Genomic DNA, 17,859 nt, shown 5'->3' with positions numbered 1-17,859 from the left:
TGTAGTTTTATAAATATATAGTCTCTCTGTTATAAATACGTAGTATCTTCTTTTTCGATTTTAGTTGGTTATTTTGATGGCACAGGAATGTTACTAATTTACGTATGTTAATTTTATATACACAGACTTGCAAAAAACTCTTGTATTGGTGCTAATAATATTTCTAGAGGTTCTTCTGATTTTCCACGTAGACAATCATGTCTTCATCAAATTAAAGGTGTTCTCTGTCTCCAACCCTTCCATTGTTTTGTCTTAGTGCTCTGACAGGACAGGATCACCAACGGGATGCTGAGCAATATGTATCTTATTCCCTTTCTATTACTGGCTTTCTCACTTCCTAACCTTCTGTGTCTCTTCCCTGATCTGGTTTGAGTTTCCTGCAAGAAGCCGAACAAAAGCTAAGGTCTCCCTAGGTAGCCATGTGTTGCTGCAATGGTCGGTATGTGGATACCTATCCTGCCTCAAAAGTCTATGTCACCCATATAAAATCAAATACAGTTAAGATAAAGTGTAGACTTTCAGACACAGATTGGACTTGAAAATATATACTTCAGCTTCAAACTAGTAAAACTAAACATTTAATCTGGGGACATGATAGCTTCGTAGGGGCCTACCAAAGGTACCAAAAATTACAATACATCTTTATTTATGTCTAAAATTAAGCTATAGATATCAGCATTCCTTTACACTTTTTTCTTTATATATACATCTATACATGCATATATACACACACACACATATATGCACATATATAAATATATGCTTTTTTTTCTGAGGGAGGGTTTCACTTCCATTACCCAGGCTAGAATGCAGTGGCATGATCTCAGCTTACTGCAGCCTCGACTTCCCTGGCTCAGGTGATCCTTCCTCCTCAGCCTCCCAAGTAGCTGGGACTACTGACGTGTGCCCCCATGCCTGGCTAGTTTTTGTATTTTTAGTAGAGACATGGTTTCACCATGTTGGCCAGGCTGTTCTCGAAACTCCTGGCCTCAAGAAATCTGCCCACCTCGGCCTCCCATAGTGCTGGGATTATAGACACGAGCCACCACACCTAGCCAGAAGTTAACTAAAACATTCTGTATCTCATTTCCCATCTATGCAACTGAATTCACTGAACGTATTTCAAATATCTAACATTCAACTCTTAAGTAGAATTAACACAAGCATTTAACACAATTATACAAAGAAATTACAGATTTAAGATGGCTAATAAGGCTCATGATACTTCTTCCAATTCTATTTATTTATTTTCACAAATCAGAGGTTAATTTCAAGCCTTTTACTGAATATTAATTTGAAAATGTCCATATGCTTGGCATTTTCTATCAACAACAAATCCCAGCAGCCTAGGTTCTATTGAAGGCTTGACACAAGCACCTTATTAGATCTGTGATGTACCTCTGTAAACCATATTCTATCTTTAGACACAGATGCCACGATTAGCACCTCATAAGTGATGACACCACTTAAAAAGTAATCTTCTCCGTGAACAGCATCAAGACAAGCTGTCTTGTAAATAAAGTCAGCTTCACTGTCAATGTTACTCACCAATGTATATAGGACCTACATTTTTTTAAAGAAACTCATAAAGAAATAAAGCTCCCATACCTCTAGTTTTTCACTGAACTCCTCAGTATAGGGAATAAATCGACTATCTGTGTCCCCCTTGTAAAACCAAGTACAGCGTCTCACTTCAGCTGGCTCCTCTTCCCAGTAGGCAGCCTTCCTTATTCGGTCATAGAGGTAAACATCGTAGCGCCCTCCATCCGTGCCAAGAACCACGCTCTCCGGATCTGGCTGAACTAGAGAACAAAATTAACACTTTTCCTGACTGCTGCAAGGCATATTTTAAAATAATCAATAATCAGCTGGGCGCAGTGGCTCATGCCTATAATCCCAGCACTCTGGGAGGCCGAGGCAGGTGGATCACTTGAGGTCAGGAGTTTGAGACCGGCCTGGCCAATGGTGAAACCCTTCTATCTACTAAAAATACAAAAATTAGCCAGGTGTGGTGGCACATGCTTGTAATCCCAGCTACTTGGGAGGCTGAGGCAGGAGAATTGTTTGAACTCAGGAAGCAGAGGTTGCAGTGAGTCCAGATTGCACCACTGCACTCCAGCCTGGGCAGCAGAGTGAGACTCTGTCTCAAGAAAATAAAAATAAAATAACAAATAATGAATATGGTGACTACTCAGTCTTTAAAGACAAAAAACTAAGCTCATTTTTATTTAAAAATAGAAGTTTAAGATTAATCTGTGCTGCTCAAAATTATGACTCTTCCTAAGTAGAAAAGAAATAGTCAAGACAAACTTTAAAAACATAATTCAAAGAACTGATGGATTTTTTTTTTAAATCAGAACAACAATATCTACGTACAACAATATTCCATGGAATATGTTTCTAAAGGCCATTAATAGGTGACTTTTAAGTCCACGATCAAATAATACCAGGATAAACAAAGAAACACATTTCTACACCGCAGGACTTCTCAAAGCATTAACGCACTCCTGCACACCATCTCTCTCAAACCTAGATACAGTGAGCAGCATTTCCAAACCTCATCTGACCAGGGAACACTTTTTTCACAGAGCATCTCCAGGATCGAGAGTTCCACAGAAAGCCCTTTATAAATGCCCCCATAACTACAAATGAATGAGGGAAACAGAAAAATTGAAACCTGGATTATATGAACTGCTCAAGTTCTCTGATTCAAAATACCTTTAAACTACAAAGTAAATTATTAAAACACTTCTTCAAATATCTTACCCCAGTAACTCAGGACTTACATTAATATCATCATCTTAAGGTACAGAGTCTGGGGTCTATAAGGATCAAAGAATTTGACATTCACAGAAAATACATCATGGATAAATACTCATTCCTTCTCTTCCTAAAATCAGATTATGAATAATGCATGACCAATGTTTACCTGAATTATAGATTTCTTCAAGATTCAAAGAATCAAACACACTAAAAGGCATCCACAGTTGTTTGTATTCTACCTCCTTGCAGTAAAACCAGTGGGGCTGAACAGGCTCATATTGGTTTTGAAGTAGAAAAGGAGGTGGCACTTGAACAGAGGGAGCTCCAGGTCTGGCAGGTACCTGCTGCTGTGCTGGAGACTGCATTGAAGGAGGAACCTGGAGGGGACGGCAAAGTTAAGACTGTCATGCTTGTCCAAAAGAATTCTGAATATGCTTCACACCCAAACTGATGTTAGTAGTAATTATCCTACATGTATATCTGGACAATTATTTAGTGTAATAACTAGACCCCAAAGCAATTTTAAGAAGAATTTTTAAACCTAACAAAACCCCAAATCAAGGAAAAATGCTTGAGGGGAGGGATACCTATACCCCATTTATCCTGATGTGATGATTACACATTGCATGTCTGTATCAAAATATCTCATGTAACCCATAATAATATACACCTACTATGTACCCACAAAAATTAAAAATTTAAAAATTTAGAAAAAAAATCAATTACAAGGTGAACTAGACCTTCTCACAGAACAAAGTAAACTAACACCTTTATAGAAATCAATCTAGCAATACTTCTTCCATGATTTATTTAACCTTTCCTGTGTGTGTGTGAGGCGGAGTTTCGCTCTTGTTGCCCAGGCTGGAGTGCAATGGCACAATGCGCAACCTCCGTCTCCCGGGTTCAAGCAATTCTCCTGTCTCAGCCTCCTGAGTAGCTGGGATCACAGGCATGCGCCGCCACACCCAGCTAATTTTGTATTTTCAGTAGAGACAGGGTTTCTCGAGATTGGTCAGGCTGGTTGCGAACTCCCGACCTCAGATGACCTGCCTGCGTTGGCCTCTCAAAGCGTTGGGATTATAGGCGTGAGCCACCATGCCCAGCCTATTTAACCTTTAAAATATGCCTATTCCTTGATCTACTCATTCGATTTCTAAGAATTTATCCTAAAGATAGAATTATAACAAATATCCCAGGCGCGGTGGCTCACGCCTGTAATCCTGCCACTTTGGGAGGCTGAGGTGGGTGGATTACCTGAGATCAGGAGTCCAAGACAAGCCGGGCCAACATGGTAAAACTCTGTCTCCACTAAAAATACAAAAATCAGCTGGATGTGGTGGCATGGGCCTGTAATCCCAGCTATTTGGGAGGCTGAGGCAGGAGAATCGCTTGAATCCCAGAGGCGAAGGTTGCAGTGAGCTAAGACTGCACCACTGCACTACAGCCTGAGTAACAAAGCGAGACTCTGTCTCATAAAATAAATAAAAAATAAAAATAAAAATTTACCCACAAGGATGTACACCAAAAGGTTATTTAAAATAGGGAATCAGTGTGTACAACTGTCAAAACTCAGCTAATTGTACACTTCAAATAAATCGAATTGTACACTGTAAACGGATGTCTTTTACTATATGTAAATTACACCTCAATAATATTGATTTAATCGTAATTAATAAATTTGGAATGTTTGCAAAAAAATAAATAAAATAAAATACGAAATCACTGGAAATAATAAAAATGCCTAACAGAAGCCTGATTAAATAATATTTCACTCAAATGCTAGATCGTCCAGAGCCATTAAAAATGTCTTATATCCTTTCTGCAGGAGATAGCTGGAAAAAAAAAAAAAAGTAAATAAACAAAAACAAAAGTTTTAGAGGATAGACACGATGGTTCACGCCTATAATCCCAGAACTTTGGGAGGCCAGGGAAGGAGGATCACTTGAGGCCAGGAGTTCGAGACCAACATGAGCAACACAGCAATATCCTGTTTCTACAAAAAAATCTAAAGATCACCCAGACATGGTGGGGCACACTTGTAGTCCCAGCTACTCCGGAGGCTGAAGTGTAGTTCAAGGTTGCAGTAGAATGTAATCACACCACTGCACTCCAGCCTGGGTGACAGAGCAAGATCCCCCATCTCTTTAAAAAAAACAAGGAAGAAGAAGAAAAATTAATGTTTTAGAAAAAATCTTAGTAACATTTAAAGTATGTTCACAAAAAAGAAAATAGGTTATAGAAACCACAGGTACTCTATGATGTTTGCCAAAAAAAGGACATATAACAAAATGAAAACAGTGATTATCTACAGACATTTTTTATTAAATTCAATATTCTGCATTTTCCAAATTTTCTACAAAAACGATTTTAAAATCAGACTATACTTATTTGTAAATGTTTGAATTAGACACCATTTTGGGCCAGGTGTGGTGGCTCACACCTGTAATCCCAGCACTTTGGTAGGCTGAGGCAGGAAGATCACTTGAGGCCCAGGAGTTTGAGACTGCAGGTGAGCTGTGATTGTGCCACTGTATTCCAGCTTGGACAACAGAGTGCGACCCAGTCTCAAAAACATATACAATTTAGCCCATAATCTCAGAACTTTGGGAGGTCAAGGCAGGAGGACTGCTTGAGCCCAGGAGTTTGTGACCAGCCTGGGCAACATAGTGAGACCTCATTTCTACAAAACATAAAAAAAAAAATTAGCCAGGTATGGCAGCACATGCCTGTGGTCCCAGCTACTGGTGAGGCTGAAGTAGGGGGATCACTTGAACCTGAGAACTCGAGGCTACAGTGAGCCATTATCATGCCACTGCACTCTAGCCTGAGTGGCAGAGCAAGACCTGGCCTCAAAAAAAAAAGAAGAAAAAAAAAATATATATATATATATACACACACACACACGTATATATACATACATACACATAATTTCTAAAAAACCATTTTGGGCCGGGCGCGGTGGCTCAAGCCTGTAATCCCAGCACTTTGGGAGGCCGAGACGGGCGGATCACGAGGTCAGGAGATCGAGACCATCCTGGCTAACGCGGTGAAACCCCGTCTCTACTAAAAAATACAAAAAACTAGCCGGGCGCGGTGGCCGGCGCCTGTAGTCCCAGCTACTCGGGAGGCTGAGGCAGGAGAATGGCGTAAACCCGGGAGGCGGAGCTTGCAGTGAGCTGAGATCCGGCCACTGCACTCCAGCCTGGGCGACAGAGCGAGACTCCGTCTCAAAAAAAAAAAAAAAAAAAAAAAAAAACCATTTTGAAGTATTATGTCAACACTCAATTTCCTGAGATCCATAGCTGCGCTGTGGTTATACAGAAGAATGTCCTTATGCTTAGCAAATGTACACCAGGAATTTAGGAGTAAAAAATCATAATGTATTTTACTGACCTTCAAATGTTCCCCCCAAAACTGCATATATACAGAAAAAGAAAAAAACAATGAGGGAAAGGAAGGGAATAGGGAGGGGCAGGAGGAGAAGTAGGAGGAAGGGGAGGGAGAAAGGCATGGGGGAAAGGGAGAAGGCTCACATATACCAGCGTGTGCACAGGCACAAATTAAAAAACATATGGGATAAAATGTTAATGATACGTAAACCTGGTGAAGGATATCAGAGTACTCTTTGTACTATTTTTATTTTTGCAACTTTTCAAGTTTGAAATTATCATTTTTTAAATTATTATCTAAAAACCTTTTTAAAATTTTAAGCAACAAACTATAATTAGTTCGTTATAGTTAGCAAAAATACTAACTATATACCACATGCTATGAATTTGGTTACTTTTCAGAATGCCGAAATCCAACATTGTCAAAAATTTGTGTATTGGTATGATTTAAACAAAGTGATAAAACAGAGTCCATTCTCTAACAGAGAAGTTAGTTACATTCTGATCACAATACTGCTATCTCCACCACACCGAAATGGGTTCTTAATTCTTTTTAATCATTTCTCTTTTTGTTTAATTCCACTGATTTTTCTTTGGAAATCAAATGAACAATTAGTTGGGAAAAATGCATAAGGGAATTTCATAAAATGTACCCAATGCATACGTTATTCCACCAACTCCCCCTAGAGTTTGACTGATCTAGATCCAAACTCCATAAATAAAAAGAAATTACTGAAGTAATCAATTTTAGTCCCTGTAATTGACTGTTTTGATTGACTAGTGTAACTGAAAGATGAGAAACTAGTGGTCTGTTAAGACAATAACTGCTTCATCTCCTATGTCTCTAGACAACACTTATTATTTTTACCTTACTCTAAAATCTGGAAATACTGACATGTAGCTAACTCATTAAAATCAATTACTACTTCAATAAACAAGTAATACACACTAAAATATGAGCCATCCAATAAGCTATCTTTAAGATAATGTTTACTTCATGTAGCTTACAAAGAATACCCTCTGAAACTAATTTGTCATCATATTGATTATAAGATGTGAAATGTTTTTTAAAACATAGGTTCAGATGAGAAAAAAGAAACAGAGTTAATAAGTAGGACACAAAATCATGTCTCCATACCGGCGGCAAAGATCCTGGAGGCATCTGGTACATCTGAACAGGGGGTCCAGACGGTGGCGGATGAGCAGGAGGGCCTGGTGTTTGACACTGCTGCAGCTGGGGCGGTGCAATGTAAGGATTAGCCCTGCTGCTACCAGGGGTATGGCGATATGGATTGTATCCTGGCTGGGGAACTCCTTGGGGTGGGTTCCCAAAATGTGAAGGAGGGAGACTACTTGGCTGAGAAGGCAGGTAAGAATTTATTCCCATCAGTGAGGAAGGTGGAGCACCAGGTTGAGCCTTCGAAATGGATGGTGAAAACGCATTCGAGACATCTTGGGATCCAGTTGTAAAAGGGAGAGCAGTCGGGGGCTTGGGGAATCCTGATTGTCCACCTGAGGTTGCTGCAGTTGTTAATGGTGATTGTCCAATATTCCCAAAAGGATCACTGCTGCTTGATACCTGAGAGAAGTAACTAAGTGTCTGTGGGGCAGACGTGTGAATAGAAGTTTGACCAAGGAAGCTGTCCTCCTCACCAACATCTGTGGAATCCTCTGAAATGGAACAAGAGAGCATGTGGTTTAAAGGGTACTCTATCATTCCGCAGATACGATTCTATAAGGAAGGGCTAGCAATTATACTTCCTTATTTGTTCTTCAAACTTGTTATTTCTGCATTACAGAAAAAAAAACCAGTTTTTTTCTTTTTTTCTTTGAAAACTTGCTCTTTAGAAATGAAAAACTAGAAAACATGAATAAGAAAACATAAGAGGAAACAATTATAATTCATTCATAAGCCCACCTCCCAGAGACCATCACACTATTAACAGTAAACATTTTGCTACATACCCTTCCATACTTTTAAAATAAATACAAAGTTATTTGTTATTTATTTTGTAAATACATATTTGTATATAGAAGTTTTTAAAAATAGAAACAAAATCTATACTTACTATTTTTACTTTTTTTTTTTTTCTGAGACAGGGTCTCACTCTGTTGCCCAGGCTGGAGTGCAGTGGCGCGATCTCAGCTCACTGCAACCTCTGCCTCCCAAGTTCAAGCAATTCTCGTGCCTCAGCCTCCCAAGTAGCTGGGATTACAGGTGCCCACCACCATGTCCAGCTAATTTTTGTATTTTTTTTCTTTTTTTAGTAGAGATGAAGTTTCACCATGTTGACCAGGCTGGTCTCGAACTCCTGACCTCAAGTGATCTGCCTGCCTTGGTCTCCCAAAGTGCTGGAATTACAGGCATGAGCCCCCATGCCCGGCCTTACATATTATTTTTTATGTTTTTCTTGGTAAGAAATAATGCAATTATTACTCTACTACCCAAATATGCATAATTTTATTTCTATAGTGATAACGAGAGACTAAAGATAACTCTGTTAACAAGAAGGGGTGTGTCAGGAATCTTACCTACAAAGCACTTATTGTACAAATGAACACGCGGTATTTGTATTCCCAAGGCAAAGTAGGTCAACCATTAATTGCCATTCCCTAAAATCATGTACTACCACACACTTATTCTAGAACACCAAATTGCTGAAAAGGTCACTTTCTAACCAAGGGAAGATCTCCCATCCCTTTGTCCAACCTGATGTTCACTGTGGGTGTTAACAATTCCAATTTAGCTTCTGTTCTACTTCCAAGTTGTAAAATAAAAGCATTTTCCCTGTACATCACCTCAAAAGTCCACCTATTATTCCTTACTAAACTTTTATTTTCACTAGCCTGTAGCTTTCATCTTCTTCCTCCTAATCTTCCCTGCCCCTGCCTCATTCCCTCTTACCTCCTTGCTGGAGGCATGGAATCCATCAGAGGGCTGGACTCACTCACAGCACACAGGCACACTCTGGTCCCTGCCCTTGGAGACCTGCCAAAAGGCAGCCTTCTTCCAAGCTCTGGACTCCAAGCTTCTTGACCTCTGCTGAGACTAGGGCTTGAGCTTCTTGAGCTCTCATAATTCACACACATCAGTTTAACTAAAATACTCCACTATTCAAAATACTCCTCTTGATATTTTCTTTGTAACTAAAAATAAAATATCCCTTGCTGCACGAGGCCCTGTGTCAGTCTGTATCATTCCACTTCTCTGATAGATTTCCAGCTCCCACCCCTCTTTTCAGGTCAGTGACCCTCATTTGGACTTACCTGTATTTCTTAATTCATTCCCAACAATTAAAAGCAAGCAAGAAAAAAAAAAAAAAAAACCTCAGTAGTATCTTTCATCCTTTAAAAAAACTTGAGGTCAACCTGATCCAAGAAACTTTTTTCTGATCAGCATCAACTACAAATGAAATGCTCTCCACATACTGCTGCCCTCACCTCTGGGGCCCTTTCTCATTTCATTTGGACACATGTCATCTAAAGCCACAACTTTAATAGGCACTTGTATATCTGTGACACTCCCAACTCTATCGCAAACCCAGACTGTTGTCATGTGTTCCAGAACTTGTTTTCCAACTACTTCCTCAATGTTTTTGACAGATTCAGCCACATATTCCTCATGCTTAGTAAGCCCCAAACAGAGTTTATTATCTTAACTACCCACCTCCGTGCTCCCTTTTCTGTATTTCACTATATCCACCGATGTTTGCCAACATCCATTCAGACATTCAAACCAGAAACCTCAAGTCTCTCAGACTCCTCCCTCTCTCTCATACCCTTCATTTAATCACTCAAATATTTATTCAAGAAATATTTACTCAGGATGCATTATGTGCCAGGTACAGAGCTCAGTCTTGGGTCTAAAACTAAACAAAAATGGGCCTCTGTGCTGACAGACAGAGCTGACACTCTGGTCTTCTGTGAGTCTCTACAAGTGTGTAGTCTACACATCTCACACATCTGCTCCCTGCTCCTCACACCCAATGTGGCTGACTCGGGCTAGACTGCCATCGCCACTGCCAGCCTCTCACTATGCCTCCCAACCGAATCCTCTTGCTACAGTCAACCTTATTCCAGTGCAACTAGAGAAAACGCCAGTCTTTCTGAAACACACGTCTAATTTCACTGCCTTGTTGAAAATCCTTCAAAGGCTCCCAAAACCCAACAAGATGAACTACAAACTCCTCCTGAGTATGGTATATGTGACCCATAGACCACCGAGGCCACTCCACTGTCCACACTCTAGTCAAAGTGATCTACTGGGGGCAGAGGACACACGGGAGAGGAGACAAAGGTGAAGAGACAGGAGAGAGGGATGAGCTCCATCCCTGTCCCATTCCACCAACCACTAACTCCTGCCAAACCTGCAGATTTTCTCACACCTTCGGACTTCACATATTCCTGTCTCTCCAGATTCCCTCACTTCTATGTATCCTTCAACACTCAGCTCAAGCATCACCTCCCCTAAGAGGCCCTGAAGGCCTAAGGGACATCCATTCCCCAGCTCAGCCAGCCTGAGACCCACAGCATTCACAGCCATCCATCAATCCCTCTTTCTAACTGTTCTAAACTTGTATCACAGTTGCTTACACAGGTGGGTGTGTGTATACATATATACTGTGCAGTCGTTGAGGGCAGGGATGTCTGCTCTTCCGTGTCTCCCAGCTTCTGGAACAGTGCCTGGCAAATAGAAACTGCTCAATCCATGTCTGGTTTTTGTTTTTGTTTTGTTTTTGAGATGGAGTCTCACTCTGTCGCTCAGGGTGGAGTGCAGTGGCATGACCTCAGCTCACTGCAACATCCACCTCAAGCGATTCTTGTGCCTCAGCCTCCCGAGTAGCTGGGATTATAGGCGCCCACCACCACGTCCAATTAATTTTTGTATTTTTAGTTGAGATGGGGTTTTGCCATGTTGACCAGGCTGGTCTTGAACTCCTGACCTCAGGTGATCCACCCACCTCAGCCTCCCAAAGTGCTGGGATTACAGGCGTGAGCCACTGTGCCAGGCCTTCCATGTCTGTTGAATATATGAAATTGCTTCCTGTGTCTCTTTCACTTATATGATTAACTATTGCTTCCAAGGAGACTGTTTCTTCTTTTTCTCTGGAAATTCTCTGAATGGGTTTCTGAGATTTTTAGAGATGAATTTTAGTTCTAAAAACTATTAATGTTCACACACACACACACACAGACTGTCTCCAAGAAACAAGAGCATTAAAGACAGGTATAGCTATACTAGACTTCACAATGAAAATGTTTAGCATGAATTCACAGTGACACACAAACCAAATACTACATAGCAAGGAAGATGGACATAACCAAACAACTTTAATGGTGCAGAGGATGATTAGAAAACCCCAGGTAGGCCGGGCGCGGTGGCTCAAGCCTGTAATCCCAGCACTTTGGGAGGCCGAGATGGGCGGATCACGAGGTCAGGAGATCGAGACCATCCTGGCTAACACGGTGAAACCCCGTCTCTACTAAGAAATACAAAAAATAGCCGGGCGAGGTGGCAGCGCCTGTAGTCCCAGCTACTCGGGAGGCTGAGGCCGGAGAATGGCGTGAACCCGGGAGGCGGAGCTTGCAGTGAGCTGAGATCCGGCCACTGCACTCCAGCCTGGGCGACAGCGCGAGACTCCGTCTCAAAAAAAAAAAAAAAAAAAAAAAAAGAAAACCCCAGGTAAAGCCTTATTTATTCCTGCATCCTCTCACAGCATTCTGCTCCAATGATGCTGGTTCTTCACCAAAGACAGCAACGCCTAACCTTTCAACCACAGGTCAAATTGAGACATCATTTTGACTCCCATCCTTTCACTCATTCAACAAACATCCACTGAATAACTGGTCTACTACATACCACACATCATTCTACGCAGTGGGAATATAATCGTGAATAAAACTAAGTTTTTGCTTTCATGGTCTTACATCCTAGTGGAGTGGAATAAACAAGTATGTGTACATGTCAGGTAGTGACCAGCGTCAAGAAGAAACATTAACACATGGGCAGGGGAACCTTTATGTACAGCTGTTCGCAGCGTGCCTGTCCTCGCTTCTCCATGAAACTGTCTTTAGTCCTTCAAACAAGAATAAATTACTCACTGCAAACTCAGTATTCGAAGAGGATCTACTTACTAGGCCCTAAACAACATCCTGGAAATAAAAAGGCAATTAGGTCATAGCTGCTGAAGAAGACCGCAGTCCAAATGGAGAAGCAGGTGTGTTTATTTCACAAACATTAAATCACACTGTCTGGTAGGCAGTATACTTGGTGCTTTTCAAAAATTAAAGCATTTCTAATTATAATTCTGTGAGGCTATACATATATAGAAACTGAAGCACAGAGAAGTAAACTAAAATGCCTACAGTTACACAGCAAGCTACTGGCAGGGCAAGGACTGGAATACAGTCTGTGCTCCTGAACACCATGCTCTGGGCTATGCTACATTATCATCAAAAAGCAATCTCCCTGGACAATAATACAAATATGAAAAAAGAGCTAGGAGTGCACATAGGAGTGGGGGCCTAAGAGAACAAGAAAAAGTTTCTTGGAAGAAGTGATGGATTGTCTTGAAAGACGAAAATTGGCCAGGCGCTCACACCTGTAATCCCAGCACTTTGGGAGGCCGAGGCAGGCGGATCACTTGAGGTCCGGAGATTGAGACCATCCTGGCCAACATGGTGAAACCCCGTCTCTACTATAAATACAAAAATTAGCAGGGCATGCACGCCTGTAGTCCCAGCTACTCGGGAGGCTGAGGCAGGAGAATCACTTGAACTCGAAATGTGGAGGTTGCAGTGAGCCGAGATCGCGCCACTGGATTCCACCCTGGGCGACAAAGCAAGACTCCGTCTCGGAAAAAAAAAAAAAAAGATGAGGAATGCATTTTATATGTCTACTTCACAAATATTACATGTTTCTCCTAGAAGAGGGGCACCGTCCATCTTACAGGATATCTTACTGTAATCTAGAAGATATCCTACTGTATCACAACAATCTCCTAGTAGGAGACAGTGTACCGTATCCCAGGAGAGGGGCACAGTCCATCCTAGGAGGTATCTTACCGTATCCTAGGAGTCTCCTAGTGGGAGATAGACTACTGTACCCTAGGAGAGGGCCACTGTTTACTTGCATTCCCTGCCAGCACCTGGCGTAACAACAATAGGTGTTCAGCAAAGATTTGTGGAATGCCAGTGTACGAATGAATGTCCAGCACTCTGGACAACTCGGAACAGTGGGTTTCTGCAATGAAGAGCAAGTCGCATCACCTGCCGCCTCCAAGATCCCAAAGCCCCCGACCCACTCAAACCTGGTCACTAATGATCCTGGCAAACTATCGAGAGGGTAGCTGGAGGCAAAAGGAATATCTCCCGTCTGACCCTTGTCACAGCACGTCCCCCGCCCGCCTCCCACCACACACGGGACCGCCCTCCCCTTATTACCTCCGGGCAAGAGCAAGGAGGCCGGGGAAGCTGAGGCCTGGGTGACTGGAATGAAGGGCACATTGAAGCTGAACTCCGTGGCCGAGGAGGAGAAAAGTAAGTTAGTGCCCGACGAGGAGGTGGAGACGCCGCCGCTGCCACCGTTAGGTTTTCTCTCCGCCATGGCTGCGGCCCACCTTCCGATACACGTCTCCGGGTACTCAGTCCCGCACCACTGACCGGAAACCGATCACTCTCCCGGCCAGCGCACTTCCGCACTTGCGCACAGGAGCCGGAACTACGGGTAGCTAGTTAGTCAGCCACCCTCTCCCTTCCCCCAGCCAGCGCCGCCAGAAATCAACATGGCGGCAATGTCTTCCAGCCCGAGTCTGGCACGTGACACCCTTGGAGGCGGAGAGGGGCTGAGGCAAAGGCCGGGAGGGAGCGTGGGGGCGTGGTCCCCGCAGGTTCTGGATGGACGTGCGAATTGACACGCAATTGACCCTGAAAGTCACAGGTTGTGGCTGATATCTATGGGCTTCCTAAAAGTACTGTCAGGATGACTCTCCTGACAAAGATTTTGGAGGAACAGCGGAATCCTGCTGGACGCTGCCCGAAGGAGGAAAGGAGGAAGAGGGTTGTGTGGGAATTCGCATGCAAGGCGGAACCAAACACCCTCTCCAAAACCACTTGTCTTTCTGGACTGAACTGAACTTTGGCATTGACCCAGAAATAGAAATGGTAAAATGTTTTTAAGTGTTTAATACATAGGGAGAAAAAACATCTTTGATTTATTTTTGTTGTTTTGTGTTTTTCGTTTGTTTTTTGTTTTTTTTTTTGGTTGGTTTTTTTGTTTTGTTTTTTGTTTTGAGAGGAGGCTCGCTCTGTCACCCAGGCTGGAGTGCAGTGGCGCGATCTCGGGTCACTGCAACCTCTGTCTCCCAGGTTCAAGTGATTCTACTGCCTCATCCTCCCGGGTACCTGGGACTACAGGCGCCTGCCACCACGCCTGGCTAATTTTTTGTATTTTTAGTAAAGATGGGGTTTCACCGTGTTGGCCAGGATGGTCTCAATCTCCTGACCTTGTGATCCGCCCGCCTCAGCCTCACAAAGTGCTGGGATTACAGGCATGAGCCACTGCGCCCGGCCAAAAACACATATTTAAAAGAGAAATCAAATCGGACGCCTTGGCGCAGGCCTGCAATCCCAGCACTTTGTGAGGCAGAGCGGGAGGACAGCTTGAGCCCAGGAAGTTGAGACCGGCCTGGCCAACATGGCGAAACCCGGTCTCTACTAAAAATGCAAAAATTAGCCGGGCGTGGTGGCATGGCACCTATAGTCTCAGCTACTCAGGAGGCTGATGTGGGAAGATTGCTTGAGGCTAAATTAACCTTGATCTTGCCACTCACTGTGCTCCAGCCCAGGCAACAAGGCGAGACCCTGTCTCGTTAAAAAAAGAAAGAAAAGAAACCAGGACATTGAAATTAGAGCTCTGACATTTTAGATAGCTTTCTATATCCACAGTAAGCTGACTAGTTCAATCCAGAAGGTACTGTGGATAACTTGGACATAATTGTCATCTTTCATAGTTAGAGATTTTGAAAGAAAATACAACTTAAGCAATCTTTCAGCTTCTTGGAGGTTGGGAGAGGAGATCCCAAAAGAACACTCAAAATGGCCGGGCGCGGTGGCTCAAGCCTGTAATCCCAGCACTTTGGGAGGCCGAGACGGGTGGATCACGAGGTCAGGAGATCGAGACCATCCTGGCTAACACGGTGAAACCCCGTCTCTACTAAAAAATACAAAAAACTAGCTGGGCGAGGTGGCGGGCGCCTGTAGTCCCAGCTACTCGGGAGGCTGAGGCAGGAGAATGGCGTAAACCCGGGAGGCGTAGCTTGCAGTGAGCTGAGATCCGGCCACTGCACTCCAGCCCGGACGACAGAGCGAGACTCCGTCTCAAAAAAAAAAAAAAAAAAAAAAAAAAAAAGAACACTCAAGATAATGAAACTCTCCCCAGCTGTTTACACCTATGTAGAACCTAAATTTATTAATTCAATAATGATTTCATGTGCTTACTGTTAAAAAAAAATTTTTAAGTGGGACACTCATTAAAGCAGTAAATTAGATTTTATTTAATGAAAACTATTGCAGTAGGGAAGTGGGTCCAGCATGAACTGAACACAACTTTGCTGAAACAAAAGATTGGAGACTTTTTAGAGGCTGTGGTGTGCTAAGGGAAAGGCACTGAGGAGTGTGAAGAGGTGGTTGGTCCTGCGACTAGGCCACCTGGGTGTGTTAATCCATGCTTATCCAGAGGAGACACATAATTCTTCTGTTTTCATGACAAGCAGTGGTGTAAGAGCAAGGTAGCCATAGGGACTGGGAATGAGAATGAGAAGCACCTCCTTGAATGTTTGCAGTTGAAGAGACAAACCCCCAGGTCCTTGAGAAGACAGTTCTTGGTGGTCATGTGTCCGGAATTGGTTCCTTCCAGTGGGTTCTTGGTCTCGCTAACTTCAAGAATGAAGCCTCGGACCTTCGCAGTGTTACAGCTCTTAGATGGGGCATAGACCCAAAGAATGAGCAGCAGCAAGATTTATTGTGAAGAGCAAAAGAACAAAGCTTCCACAGCATGGAAGGGGACCCAGGTTGCCTCTGCTCGCTGGGGGGGTGGCCAGCTTTTATTCCCTTATTTGTGTCCCCCCCCCCACGACCCAGGTTGCCTCTGCTCGCTGGGGGGGTGGCCAGCTTTTATTCCCTTATTTGTGTCCCCCCCCCCACATCCTGCTGATTGGTCCATTTTACAGAGTGCTGATTGGTGCATTTACAGTCCTTTAGCTAGGCACAGAGTGCTGATTGGTGCATTTTTACAGAGTGCTGATTGGCGCATTTACAATCCTCTAGCTAGACACAGAGCGCTGATTGGTGCGTTTTTGCAGAGTGTGATTGGTGCATTTACAGTCCTCTAGCTAGACACAGAGCACTGATTGGTGCGTTTTTGCAGAGTGTGATTGGTGCATTTACAGTCCTCTAGCTAGACACAGAGCACTGATTGGCACTTTTTTTTTTTTTTTTTTTTTGAGATGGCGTCTCACGCTGTCGCCCAGGTTGGAGTGCAGTGGCGCGATCTCGGCTCACTGCAAGCTCCGCCTCCTGGATTCACGCCATTCTCCTGCCTCAGCCTCCTGAGTAGCTGGGACTACAGGCGCCCGCCACCTCGCCCGGCTAGTTTTTTGTATTTTTAGTAGAGACGGGGTTTCACTGTGGTCTCGATCTCCTGACCTTGTGATCCGCCCGCCTCGGCCTCCCAAAGTGCTGGGATTACAGGCATGAGCCACCGCGCCCGGCCTGATTGGCATATTTTTACAGAGTGCTGATTGGTGCATTTACAATCCTCTAGCTAGACACAGAGCGCTGATTGGTGCATTTACAGTTCTCTAGCTAGACAGACAAGTTCTTCAAGTCCCCACTCAACCCAGGAAGTCCAGCTGGCTTCACCTCTCAATCCTGCCTCTAAACAGGACACCCCAACTGCTGTTGAGAATTGGGCGATGACCGGTATAGCTACTTCCTGCTGGATAGGGGTGAAGAAGGAGCCCTACAGTTGTAGTGTCCTCCAGAGGGGAACTCTTTAGGCCAGTCAAAGGGCCTAAGCGGGTTGGTCCAGGGGTCCTCAGTAGAAGTTGTTAGTTGAGCTCATTTGGGGTTCCATTTGTAAGACCATCTGTAGCTTGATGGCCTTGATCTTAGAGGAAACAACTTTGACAAGGAGGTTAAAAATACAGGGCCCGAAGGCGAGTAATCGCAAGATGGCTGTCATGGGAACTAGAAAGGGGAGAAGCCATATCGCTCAACTCCAGAGGTTGATATAAGCATTTGAAAGGCATTGTCTGATTTCAGAAGCCTTTTTCTGTAAACGCCAAGTGGCATCTCATACTATACCTGACTGGTTAGTGTAAAAACAACACTGTTGGCCGGGCACGGTGGCTCAAGCCTGTAATCCCAGCACTTTGGGAGGCCGAGATGGGCGGATCACGAGGTCAGGAGATCGAGACCATCCTGGCTAACACGGTGAAACCCCGTCTCTACTAAGAAATACAAAAAATAGCCGGGCGAGGTGGCGGGCGCCTGTAGTCCCAGCTACTCGGGAGGCTGAGGCCGGAGAATGGCGTGAACCTGGGAGGCGCAGCTTGCAGTGAGCTGAGATCCGGCCACTGCACTCCAGCCTGGGCTACAGAGCGAGACTCCGTCTCAAAAAAAAAAAAAAAAAAAAAAAAAAAAAAAA

At 43.6% G+C, this 17,859-nt stretch overlaps 1 protein-coding gene across 3 annotated transcripts in view; it reads right to left on the bottom strand.

The window, feature by feature from the left end:
• SEC23IP (SEC23 interacting protein) overlaps positions 1–13,987 on the bottom strand; it is a 52,917-nt gene extending 38,930 nt beyond the window's left edge. For 2 of the 3 annotated variants that reach the window (XM_025396534.1, XM_025396535.1), the window contains exons 1-4: positions 13,596–13,987; positions 7,291–7,823; positions 2,930–3,140; positions 1,609–1,802 (exon numbers count right to left, since the gene is read on the bottom strand). In XM_025396534.1, coding sequence (XP_025252319.1) covers positions 1,609–1,802; positions 2,930–3,140; positions 7,291–7,823; positions 13,596–13,758 — 1,101 coding nt within the window. In that variant the 5' untranslated portion in view covers positions 13,759–13,987. The remainder of the gene's footprint in view (positions 1–1,608; positions 1,803–2,929; positions 3,141–7,290; positions 7,824–13,595) is intronic. The other variant, XM_025396536.1, reaches the window with a different exon arrangement.
• Positions 13,988–17,859: the final 3,872 nt, after the last annotated feature.

This window comes from Theropithecus gelada, chromosome 9, assembly GCF_003255815.1.
Source record: "Theropithecus gelada isolate Dixy chromosome 9, Tgel_1.0, whole genome shotgun sequence".
Classification (NCBI taxonomy): domain Eukaryota; kingdom Metazoa; phylum Chordata; class Mammalia; order Primates; family Cercopithecidae; genus Theropithecus; species Theropithecus gelada.
The sequence above is the reverse complement of the archived record's forward strand: the minus strand, read 5'-3'. Positions and strand labels throughout refer to the sequence as shown.